This window comes from Bufo bufo, chromosome 4 (assembly GCF_905171765.1).
Source record: "Bufo bufo chromosome 4, aBufBuf1.1, whole genome shotgun sequence".
NCBI classification, from domain to species: Eukaryota; Metazoa; Chordata; class Amphibia; order Anura; family Bufonidae; genus Bufo; species Bufo bufo.
This window is the reverse complement of record NC_053392.1, coordinates 252,182,080-252,195,519: the sequence shown is the minus strand read 5'-3', so window position 1 is coordinate 252,195,519 and position 13,440 is coordinate 252,182,080. Positions and strand designations below refer to the sequence as shown.

At 47.6% G+C, this 13,440-nt stretch overlaps 1 protein-coding gene across 1 annotated transcript in view; it reads right to left on the bottom strand.

The window, feature by feature from the left end:
• The window catches only part of VWA5B2 (von Willebrand factor A domain containing 5B2), a 103,987-nt gene that overhangs the window by 16,139 nt on the left and 74,408 nt on the right, over positions 1-13,440 (bottom strand). The window contains 4 exon segments of the mRNA XM_040430024.1: positions 5,794-5,871; positions 12,632-12,730; positions 12,823-12,957; positions 13,047-13,382. Coding sequence (XP_040285958.1) covers positions 5,794-5,871; positions 12,632-12,730; positions 12,823-12,957; positions 13,047-13,382 — 648 coding nt within the window.

Below are 13,440 nucleotides of genomic sequence, written 5' to 3'. Positions count from 1 at the left end.
CGCAGCATCTGCGCTGAAACCACCTCCTATTGTTCAATGGGAGGCTGCACCACAGTTCACGTGGCTGAGGATTTTTCATGCGCCGTTTTCCACAGAGTATGAACACCTCAGAATGCCACGGCAGGAGCCTGTTCGCGGTTTAGCTCCATTCAAGGCCACATCTTGGCGTGATTACCACAGGAAACCGTGGCTAGAGTCTGCTTGCAATTTAGCAAAATTCAATGGAGCTAAACAGAGAGCAGGACCTCAGTATTTCAAATAAAAACCATGGAAGAAACCATGGGAGGTTATGCTGTGGGATATGTGGCAGACTTTGACATTGGAGCGTAGCTATAGGGGAAGCGGCTGCTTTGGGGCCTGAACTCAGAAGGGACCCACCCAGGAGGACGACTAACAATTTTTTATGTCCGGGCCCCTGCAACGGTATTATACAATGACATTATATACAGTGACACTGTAGAGAATGGACGGAGCGGCTGGCGGGCCTCGTCTGAGAGAACAATCTTGACTAATCCCAGGAGTTGGGGCTGCAAAGAATTTGCTGGAGTGGGGGCGTTCAAAAACTTGCCCTTAGGTCTCATTCACATTACCGTTTTTCACTGGCGTGTTTATGTTCAGCAGGAAAATTGGATAGTATAAAATTTTTATATATTAACATTAACCTCTTAAGGACACAGGGCGTACAGGTACGCCCTGATGGTACCTGTACGCCCTGTGTATTTCTGATCACCGTTGCGCGGAACAAGGTGCCTGCGCAAATCATTGAGCAGGCATCTTTGGTCAATGCCGAGGGGGGTCCTGTGACCCCCCCGTATCGGCGATCGTGGCGGGTTTGTGTTTGAGGGAGCGCATCGAGTCCCTGCACTGCTGTGGCGGGGACTCGATGTCTCATAAGGCAGCCCGATGCCTTGCACGGCATCGGGAACTGCCTTCTACGGGAGCCGCCTTCTACGGGAGCCGAGGAGAACCAGCCTCAGGCTGGGTCTCCTAGGCAACCTGTTTGTGCACTACTCACTGTAGTACACGAACAGGCAATGCATTACAATACAGATGTATTGTAATGCATTGCAGAGGGGATCAGATACCCAAAAGTGAACATCAGAAAAAAATAAAATAAAAAAGTAAAAAAAAATGTTTTTAATAAAATTAATAAAGTAAAAAAAGAAACAAAAAATGCCCCTTTCCCCTTATCTTATAATGAAAAACAGAAAAAAAACAAAAAAAAAACACACACAGTGCTCCAGACAAAAAAAAATGACCAGGAGCCATTGGCTCCTAAACTAAAAAATTTAGGAGCCAAAATAAATTTTTTAGTCGCCAAATTTAAAATGCATATCATTTAAAAAAAAATAACTTTGAGAGGATGAGACGCAGGTCACAGTAATGAGCCAGCACTACATATAGGAGAAAACAGCACCACATACCTCTCACATGCAGGGACATCTTCTGGGGGACAAGGTGACTAAAAATGGCGAATTGCATGGTTTAGAGTTTTTTTTTATCTGTTACGGTCTTCACCAAGCGGAAATATTTTTTTTATATTTTAATAGCTCACACTTTTTGGGACGTGGCGATATGTAATATGTTTATTCTTTATTGTTTGTAAATTTTATATGTAAAACTGGGAAGGGGGCCTTTAAACTTTTAGTATTTTGGTGTTTTTTTTTTAACTTTTTTTATTTAATAACCATTTCTTCCCTTAGGTACTAGAACCTGGATCTTTTCATCCCTTGTGCTATTCACCCTGATAGAGATCTATCAGGGTGAATAGGAGCTCACACATCTCCCTGCTGCCCTGGGCTCTGTGCACACAGCAGCAGGGAGCTGAACATGGCAGCCAGGGCTTCAGTAGCGTCCTGGCTGCCATGGTAACGATCTGAGCCCCAGCAGTGTAATCTACCACTGCCACCAATGAAGGGGATGGGACCCTGTGGCCACCATATAACAATGGGGGGGGGGGGGTCGGACAGACTTGTGGCCAGTGATAATGGGGGGGGATGGGACTTGTGGCCAGTGATAATAGGGCGGGGGGGACTTGTGGCCAGTGATAATAGGGCGGGGGGGACTTGTGGCCAGTGATAATGGGGGGGGGGGGACTTGTGGCCAGTGATAACAGGGGGGGGGGAGAGGCTTTGGGGGGGGCGCACTGCACCACCAATGAATGTAATTAAAGAGGACCTTTCGTGGGTCCAAAGAATATGAACTTAGTAGCAGGCTGCATAGAGCGGCGCCCAGGGATCTAAGTGCACTTACAGTTATTCCTGGGCGCCGCTCCGTTCACCCGCTGTGGCCCCTGGTTATTTCTCAACATTCAGAGCAAGTAGGAGGAGACGCCAGTGTCTCTCCTTCTCCCTGACAGCAGCGCTGTCCAATCACAGCGCAGAACTCAGAGCCAGGGAGTTTTTTTTTGATTGGACAGCGCTGCTGTCAGGGAGAAGGAGAGACACTGGCGTCTCCTCCTACTTGCTCTGAATGTTGAGAAATAACCGGGGGCCACAGCGGGTGAACGGAGCGGCACCAAGGAATAACTGTAAGTGCACTTAGATCCCTGGGCGCCGCTCTATGCAGCCTGCTACTAAGTTCATATTCTTTGGACCCATGAAAGGTCCTTTAACTCCTTTATACAATTGTCTGCAGCGGTATTACAGACCCGGCACCCGGCCTCAATAACAGGGCATGCGATCTGGGGCACCTGAGGGGTTAATGGCCACGGATCGCATGCCCTGTTATTGAGGCCGGGTCTGTGATACCGCTGCAGACACTTATGTTTTACATTCATTGGTGGCGCAGTGGCGACAGCTCCTCCCCTCCTCCTCCCTGCTATCTCCCCATTGGTGGTAGTGGCGGCCGCGTCACAGTGGAGAGGGAGGGACTCCTTCCTTCTCCACTGTGCCGTGTGCTACTGAAGAGAATTTAGGCTGCGCAGGATCGCGGCGGTACAGTCGCAAATGGCGACAAGACTAAAAAGTCTTGTCGCCATCTGCAAATTTTAAGGCGCATTGGCGACCGTTTTGGTCGCCATCTGGAGCCCTGACACATATTAGGTATCGCCGCGTCCGTAATGACCAGCTCTATAAATATATCACATGATCTACCCTGTCCGATAAATACCATAAAATCTTAAAAAAAAAGCCATTTTTGTCACCTTACATCACAAAAAGTACAACACCAAGTGATCAAAAAGGCGTATGCCCCCCAAAATAGTACCAATCTAACCATCACCTCATCCCGCAAAAAATGAGCCCCCACCTAAGCCAATTGCCCAAAAAATAAAAAAACTATGGCTCAGAATATGGAGATATGCTGGTATTGCGTAAAACTTAAAGGGTTTCTACCACTTCGTTTTCAAATAATTAGCTTTCAGACACTAGCGATCCGCTAGTGTCTGCTCTACCGAACCATCCTAATATAATTACTTTTGGGGCAGCCGTTTCGCTAAAAAAAGAACTTATAGTGATATGCTAATGAGCCTCTAGGTGCTATGGGGGCGTCATTAGCACCTAGAGGCTCGGTCTACCTTCACAAACTGCCGCCGCCCAGCGCGTCCCTCCAGCCCGCCCATCTCCTCCGGAATGCGATCCTCCCTGTGAGCGTATGTATTCGGCGCGTGCGCAGTGAATGTCTGACCGCTTTCTGCACAGACATCTCCACTGCGCCTGTTCCTTGGAGCACTATGACGTCATCGGCGCAGGCGCAGTGGAGATGTCTGAGCAGGGAAGCGGTCAGACATTCACTGCGCATGCGCCGAATACAGACGCGCACGGGGAGGATTGCATTCCGGAGGAGATGGGCGGGCTGGAGGGACGCGCTGGGCGGCGGCAGTTTGTGAAGGTAGACCGAGCCTCTAGGTGCTAATGACGCCCCCATAGCACCTAGAGGCTCATTAGCATATCAATATAAGTTCTTTTTTTAGAGAAACGGCTGCCCCAAAAGCAATTATATTAGGATGGTTCGGTAGAGCAGACACTAGCGGATCGCTAGTGTCTGAAAGCTAATTATGTGAAACGAAGTGGTAGAAACCCTTTAAGTAAATAAAAAAAATGTATACATATTAGGTATCGCCGCATCCGTAAGAACCTGCTCTATAAACATATCACATGACCTAACCCCTCAGGTGTCAGCTTACATCACAAAAAGTGTAATAGCAAGCGATCAAAAAGTCATACGCACCCCAAAATAGTGCCAATCAAACCGTCATCTCATCCCGAAAAAAAATGAGCCCCTACACAAGACAGTCGCCCAAAAAATAAATAAAACTATGGCTTTCAGAATGTGGAGACACTAAAGAATAATAATTTATTTTTTTTAAATGCTTTTTTTAAATACCACATGATCTAACCTGTCAGATGAATGTTGTAAATAATAAAAAATAAAAACGGTGCCAAAACAGCTATTTCTTGTTACCTTGCCTCACAAAAAGTGTAATATAGAGCAACCAAAAATCATATTTCCCCCAAAATAACAAAGTGACTTCAGACCTGAACTGGTCTTGAAAAAGTGGGTTTTAGAAATTTTCTGAAAAATTTAAAAATTTGCTTCTAAACTTCTAAGCCTTGTAACGTCCCCAAAAAATAAAATGGCATTCCCAAAATGATCCAAACATGAAGTAGACATATGGGAAATGTAAAATAATAACTATTTTTGGAGGTATTACTATCTATTATAAAAGTAGAGAAATACTGATACACAGGGAAGAGATGTGTGCCTCTGATCACAACAAGATTCCGGCGTTTCTTAAGAGTTGGGAGCCATGGTCCTGGTTTAGATCATCTACTTCATTTTCGGTTTGGATGGCATCTGGGGTACTCCCTGATTCTCCTCCTTAATAGTACCTAGCTATTCTCTAGTTATGCCCTATGATTTCTCCCCTCCCCTCCCCTCCTCTTGTGTGTCATCCTGTCTTCCCCCCTTTTATGTCAAGTTTGTCTAGAATTATTGGCCTATACATCATTTGTTTGAGGCCTTATTAAGCCCTTCAGGGCCTTTGTTTCCGCTGACTTTTTGTCAGCTGACTGTTATTCAGATACAGATACATGCTTATACCTTGTCCTTTATGCTGTACTGCTGTTTATGATTGCATGTCGCAATGTATCCTTGTATGCGGTATGTATACTGCAATTTGTGATGTTCTCTTATGATTGTAATAGATAATAATAATAAAATCTTATTGAACCATAAAAGTAGAGAAATAGAAATTTGCTAATTTGCAAATTTTTCCAAATTTGGGGTAAATTTGGTATGGCCTGGGCACATGCGCACTTCGCTCAATGAAGCCGCTGCCAGGAGTCCACGGCGCATCAGGCTGAGCATAGTGCGCAGGCGCCGGATCTAGCAGAGGGCCGGCCAGATCTGGGGGAGGCGGTGCTGAGGTGAGGAAGGCGGCGATTAAGACTGGGAAGGAGGCGCTGGGCACCAGACGGCCGGGCACCCTGTATTAACTGACGTCCCCTTGGGCCCCTTATGTAGGCGATTGACCGGTTATAAAAACCTGTTTTATGTGCTAATAGAGCCACAGGCAGATTTAATAAGTACAGTTTCGGATTCATGTTATTTGTACAGACCTGGCCATATGTTTAGGTTTTAGGGCAAAAATGTCATGACAGAATCCCTTTAAAGTTATTCACACATAACGTGACACTCGTCAGATTTGCAAAAAATGGCCTGGTCCTTAAGGTGAAATATGGCCCTTAAGGGGTTAATGTAAGAAAACATACTGAGAAAGTAATTGAGGTGGCACAAGATACAGTGAAAATATATGTTATCTCATAATGCTGCCTTTCTCCATAAACCCACCTTCTTGGCATGCAGTTTTCTCAAAGCCATTTTCAGAGTATATTCTTGGTGGGGAAGATGGTAGAACTGGGGATCTGGCTGTTACAACAAAAAATGTATAGGGTTTACCAGCTGCATTTTCAGGCGAATGTTCACTGCATTTTATATTTTTTTCATAAATCAATAGTACAAGTGAAGATAAAATAACCTTACAATATATCTGATTACAGAAAATTCCCTCTTTCTCCACTTCCCTGCCTCAGAGGGACACGGCCTAGGCACTCAGTGCTGCCCGGCTCCTCAGTTTTCCAGTGTTGGCCACGCCCGTCAGTACACTGAAGTTCTCATTTGCATAAGGGCTCATGCAATATACAGACACCAGCCGTGTGCACTCCGTATTAGTGATGCGGAGTTTCAGCTCCTTTACATGTGGCACCCTGTTTTTAAAGGGACCAAAATTAATTGGACAATTGACTCAAAGGCTGTTTCATGGGCAGGTGTGGGCAATTCCTTCATTATTTTATTCTCAATTAAGCACATAAAAGGCCTGGAGTTGATTTGAGGTGTGCTTGCATTTTGAAGATTTTGCTGAGAAGTAAACATGCAGTCAAAGGAGCTCTCCATGCAGGTGAAACAAGCCATACTTCATCTGCGAAAACAGAAAAAAACCATCCGAGAAATTGCTACACTATTAAGAGTGGCAAAATCTACAGTTTGGTGCAGAAAGGCCCACAAATAAACAGCAACTGAAAACCGCTGCAGTAAAGGCCTGGCAGAGCATTAAAAAGGAGGAGGAAACACAGCGTCTGGTGATGTCCGTGAGTTCAAGACTTCAGGCAGTCATTGCCAACAAAGGGTTTTCAACTAAGTATTAGAAATTAACATTTTATTTACAATTACTTTTAATACCATGAAATGAAGGGATTGAGTTTAAAACAAGCTTTAGTTCCTCACATTTTTATGCACTCATTTTGTTCAACCCACTGAATTAAAGCTGAAAGTCTGAACTTCAACTGCATCTGAATTGTTTTGTTCAAAATCCATTGTGGTAATGTACAGAACAAAAATTCCATGTTTAAATTTTTATCTCTGTCCAAATATATATGGACCTAACAATCTTCCAAATCGCTGACCCATTCAAGTGAATGGGTGTCACGGTCTTTGTTGTGCACCGTGACACATTAGCTGTGACACATTCTGGGAGTTCAATACTGATGGCCTATCAGGATAGGTCATTAATATCTGGAGGCTCGACTCTTGGCACCGGGGCTGTTGGAAGAGATCAGTGTGCTCCTCACAACATATCAAGCACATCACTGTACATTGTATAGCAACTATTCACTTGAATAGTACTGAGCTGCAAATAGGACCAGTGGCGGATTATAATTGGGGCGTTTGGGTCTGTAGCCCCGGGCCCAGCATCACTGGGGGGCCCAACGCCGACCCAAATGCCCACAAACTACGGCGGGACACGGGAGCGCATAGTTCCCTGCCTCCCGATCACCGCTATAGGCTTCAGGCCTAGTAGGCGCAGGCCGGTGTGATGACGTGTGTGCGCAGTGCGCCATCTACAAGTGAGCGCCGACTGGGACACAGGTAAGTATTAGCTTTTATTTCATTTTTATTGTGTGTCCTGGGGGGCACAGGAGAATATTACCGAAGGGACAGTTCGGCAAACTACTATGTAGGGGCAAATTACTAGTGTGGGGGACAATTAATACTGTGGGGGCAGTGTGGAGAAATTAATGCTGCGGGGGCAAATTACTTAATGAAGGGCAGTGTGGGGGCAAATTACTTAATAGATGGCAGTGTCAGGGCAAATTACTTAATGGATGGCAGTGTCGGGGCAAATTACTTAATGGATGGCAGTGTCGGGGCAAATGCAGGTGAAACTTTCACACAGCCGTTTCTAGGTCCGCCTGTGAGACCCGTTTCAAGGCTCTCACAAGCGGCCCAAAACGGATCAGTTCAGCCCCAATGCATTCTGAATGGATAAGGATCCGCTCAGAATGCATCAGTTTGGCTCAGTTCCGTCTCGATTCCACTCTGGAGACGGACATCAAAACGCTGCTTGCAGCATTTTGGTGTCCGCCTGGCGATGCGGAGCCAAACGGATCCGTCCTGACTTACAATGTAAGTCAATGGGGACGGATCCGTTTACATTGACACAATATGGTGCAATTGTAAACGGATCCGTCCCCCATTGACTTTCAATTTAAAGGGATTCTGTCACCAGGTTTCACCCCTGTCAGCTAAACATATGCTGATGTTCAGGGCCTCATCAGGATTCCTAATGTGGGCTTCTAAATGTGATCCGTAGCCTTATTTTGCTAAAAAACAGGTTTTACTAACCTGTCACTCAAAGAAATAAGGTGCCCAAGGGGATGTCAAGGGATGCAAGGTGCCGGCCGCACCCACCGCCGTTCGTGCCCAGCGCTGCCTTTCCTGACTTCTGCACCGCCTCCTAATCCTCTGTGCCGCCTCTCGCTCTCCCTCCATCCCCCCTCCTCCTCCGTCCTGGGCACTGGGCACGAACGGCGGTGGGTGCGGCCGGCACCTTGCATCCCTTGACATCCCCTTGGGCACCTTATGTCTTTGAGTGACAGGTTAGTAAAACCTGTTTTTTAGCAAAATAAGGCTATGGATCACATTTAGAAGCCCACATTAGGAATCCTGATGAGGCCCTGAACATCAGCATATGTTTAGCTGACAGGGGTTAAACCTGGTGACAGAATCCCTTTAAGTCAGGACGGATCCGTTTGACTTACACTTAGACTGAGGCCGTTGTTCCGTTTTCCGTGATTTTCTGCGGACCCATTGACTTTCAATGGGTCCGTTGGAAACTCGGAAAATGCACCGTTGTTCATCCGCGGCCGTGATCCGTGTTTCCTGTCCGTCAAAAAAATAGGACCTGTCCTATTTTTTTGTCAGGCAACGGTTCACGGACCTATTCAAGTCAATGGGTCCGTGAAAAAACACGGATGCACACAAGATTGGCATCCGCGTCCGTGATCCGTGGCCGTAGACTACTTTCACACAGACGGATCCGCAGATCCGTCTGCATAAAAGCTTTTTCAGAGCTGAGTTTTCACTTAGTGAAAACTCAGATCCGACAGTATATTCTAACACAGAGGCGTTCCCACAGTGATGGGGACGCTTCAAGTTAGAATATACTACGAACTGTGTACATGACTGCCCCCTGCTGCCTGGCAGCACCCGATCTCTAACAGGGGGCTGTGATCCGCACAATTAACCCCTCAGGTGCCGTACCTGAGGGGTTAATTGTGGGTATCATAGCCCCCTGTAAGAGATCAGGTGCTGCCAGGCAGGAGGGGGCACACCCCCCTCCCTCCCCAGTTTTAAATTCATTGGTGGCCAGTCCGGCCTCCACTCCCTCCCCTGTATTACTGTACATTCATTGGTGGCCAGTGGGCCCCCCTCCCTCCCCTGTATTACTGTACATTCATTGGTGGCCAGTGGGCCCCCCCTCCCCCTCCTAATTAAAATCCCCCCCCCCCTATCATTGGTGGCAGCGGAGAGTTCCGATCGGAGTCCCAGTTTAATCGCTGGGGCTCCGATCGGTAGCCATGGCAACCAGGACGCTACTGCTGTCCTGGTTGCCATGGTTACTTAGCAATTTTTAGAAGTATTATACTTACCTGCGATGTCTGTGACCGGCCGGGCGCTCCTCCTACTGGTAAGTGAAAGGTCTGTGCTATGAGCAATGCGCCGCACAGACCTTTCACTTACCAGTAGGAGGAGCGCCCGGTCGGTCACAGACATCGCAGGTAAGTATAATGCTTCTAAAATTGCTAACTAACCATGGCAACCAGGACTGCAGTAGCGTCCTGGTTGCCATGGTTACCGATCGGAGTCCCAGCGATTAAACTGGGACTCCGATAGGAACGCTCCGCTGCCACCAATGATTGGGGGCGGGGGCACTGGCCACCAATGAGTTAAATACAGGGGAGGGAGGGAGGGAGGGGGGGCACACTGGCCACCAATGAATTTAAAACTGGGGAGGGAGGGGGGTGTGCCCCCTCCTGCCTGGCAGCACCTGATCTCTTACAGGGGGCTATGATACGCACAATTAACCCCTCAGGTACGGCACCTGAGGGGTTAATTATGCGGATCACAGCCCCCTGTAAGAGATCAGGTGCTGCCAGGCAGCAGGGGGCAGTCATGTACACAGTTCGTAGTATATTCTAACTTGAAGCGTCCCCATCACTATGAATGTTAGAATATACTGTCCGATATGAGTTTTCACGATCTAACTCAAATCCGATGGTATATTCTAACATAGAGGCGTTCCCATGGTGATGGGGACACTTTAAGTTAAAATATACCATCGGATTGGAGAAAACTCCGATCTGATGGTATAATAGGGACTCCTGACTTTACATTGAAAGTCAATGGGGACGGATCCGTTTGCAATTGCACCATATTGTGTCAACGTCAAACGGATCCGTCCCCATCACGGCCAGGCGGACACCAAAACGACTTTTTTTTATGTCCGTGGATCCTCCAAAAATCAAGGAAGACCCATGGACGAAAAAACGGTCACGGATCATGGAACAACGGAAATCCGTTTTGCGGACCGCAAAAAAAAACGTCCGTGTGCATGAGGCCTTAAGCAGATCAATATTGATTGCTTTTCCTTAGGATAGGTCATCAATATCTGATCAATGGAGGTCCAAATCCCGACACCTGTGGCGATCAGCCATTAGAAGAGGCAGTGGCTCTCAAGTGAGCACATTCATCAGTCCTATATCAGGGGATAGGCCCGGGGCTGTCTACCCAACTCGGGCCGCATCTCATAACTCTCTGAGTACAGGTATCATGCCTGGCCGTGCGGAGCCAAACTGATCCGTCCTGACTTACAATGCAAGTCAATGGGGACGGATCCGTTTGACGTTGACACAATATGGTGCAATTGCAAACGGATCCGTCCCCATTGACTTTCAGTGTAAAGTCAGGAGTCCCTATTATACCATCGGATCTGAGTTTTCTCCAATACGATGGTATATTTTAACTTGAAGCCTCCCCATCACCATGGGAACGCCTCTATGTTAGAATATACCATCGGATTTGAGTTAGATTGTGAAAACTCATATCCGACAGTATATTCTAACACAGAGGCGTTCCCATAGTGATGGGGACGCTTCAAGTTAGAATATACTACGAACTGTGTACATGACTGCCCCCTGCTGCCTGGCAGCACCTGATCTCTTACAGGGGGCTGTGATCCGCACAATTAACCCCTCAGGTGCCGTACCTGAGGGGTTAATTGTGCGTATCATAGCCCCCTGTAAGAGATCAGGTGCTGCCAGGCAGGAGGGGGCACACCCCCCTCCCTCCCCAGTTTTAAATTCATTGGTGGCCAGTCCGGCCTCCCCTCCCTCCCCTGTATTACTGTACATTAATTGGTGGCCAGTGTGCCCCCCCTCCCTCCCTCCCCTGTATTTAACTCATTGGTGGCCAGTGTGGCCCCCCTCCCTCCCCTGTATTACTGTACATTCATTGGTGGCCAGTGGGCCCCCCCTCCCTCCCCCTCCTAATTAAAATCCCATTGGTGGCAGCGGATAGTTCCGATCGGAGTCCCAGTTTAATCGCTGGGACTCCGATCGGTAACCATGGCAACCAGGACGCTACTGCAGTCCTGGTTGCCATGGTTAGTTAGCAATTTTAGAAGCATTATACTTACCTGCGATGTCTGTGACCGGCCGAGCCCTCCTCCTACTGGTAAGTGAAAGGTCTGTGCGGCGCATTGCTGCACAGACCTGTCACTTACCAGTAGGAGGAGCACCCGGCCGGTCACAGACATCGCAGGTAAGTACAATGCTTCTAAAAATTGCTAACTAACTATGGCAACCAGGACTGCAGTAGCGTCCTGGTTGCCATGGTTACCGATCGGAGCCCCAGCGATTAAACTGGGACTCCAATCGGAACTCTCCGCTGCCACCAATGATGGGGGGGTATTTTAATTAGGAGGGGGAGGGAGGGGGGCCCACTGGCCACCAATGAATGTACAGTAATACAGGGGAGGGAGGGGGGCCCACTGGCCACCAATGAATGTACAGTAATACAGGGGAGGGAGGGGGGGCCGCACTGGCCTCCAATGAGTTAAATACAGGGGAGGGAGGGGGGGCACACTGGCCACCAATGAATTTAAAACTGGGGAGGGAGGGGGGTGTGCCCCCTCCTGCCTGGCAGCACCTGATCTCTTACAGGGGGCTATGATACCCACAATTAACCCCTCAGGTCCGGCACCTGAGAGGTTAATTGTGTGGATCACAGCCCCCAGTAAGAGATCGGGTGCTGCCAGGCATGTACACGGTTCATAGTATATTCTAACTTGAAGCGTCCCCATCACTATGGGAACGCCTCTGTGTTAGAATATACTGTCGGATCTGAGTTTTCACTAAGTGAAAACTCAGCTCTGAAAAAGCTTTTATGCAGACGGATCTGCGGATCCGTCTGTGTGAAAGTAGCCTACGGCCACGGATCACGGACACGGATGCCAATCTTGTGTGCATCAGTGTTTTTTCACGGACCCATTGACTTGACAGGGTCCGTGAACCGTTGTCCGTCAAAAAAATAGGACAGGTCATATTTTTTTGACGGACAGGAAACACGGATCACGGCCGCGGATGAACAACGGTGGATTTTCCGAGTTTTCAACGGACCCATTGAAAGTCAATGGGTCCGCAGAAAATCACGGAAAACGGAACAACGGCCACGGATGCACACAACGGTCGTGTGCATGAGGCCTAAAAAAAAACACTTTAATAAGACAAATTGCCATTTCTGTGTTAAATGACACAATACATGGTCAGTACATGGTGCTGTTTCTAAGTACCTGCATTTTCAAATGTGTCCTCCATGAATTCTGAATATCTGTTATCTGCCATACTCCAGCTCCCAGAGTTTGAGCTACCACACCTTCTACTGCGCCCACCTGGAAGTAGATAACAAAGGCCACCTCTAACTTTTTTTGCTATTACTTGACATGATTTTTAGAAATAATTGCATGTGTCACCCACTCTATACCTCTACGAACAATCATGTGGCCAGGAAGTGCATCCTGGGTATCTGGATCTACGGGCATATGGCAAGTAAACAATGACACTTGTGAACAAGACTTGCTGGTCTGCATAGCCTTCAGACGGAATCGTCGAGAAGAACCTACAGTGGAAGTGTGCTTAGTGAGAAGATACCCACATAAAATGAAATCACTAGATACATGTGCAAGATTTTTTGAAGGCAGGTATTACCATGTTCAATGTCACACTCTCTCCAGGTCATATCCTCATTGTCTCGAATCACAGAACGTGCAGCCAACTGGTGCAAGTCATAACACTTTTCATACTCAGTACCGTTTCCAAAATCCTCTCCAGCACAAGTCAGAAGTGGCTCCAGGCATATTGATGTTTCCCAAGAGTGGTTGCTGCTTCCAATGTAGCCATGGATTACAGCCCGGCACTGCCAACCAGATTCACTGCTGACCCCAGACCCCATATTTGCTGCAGCAGGAGATGCAGAGAAAAGATACTGTTCATCCACCAGCATGTCCCAGTCCAGTTGTGCAGTAGACGGGAGCTGACCTGTCACTGGATAACAGAGAATAAAAGCAGTGGAAATATAATAAGAGCCAAAAACAGTCATTAT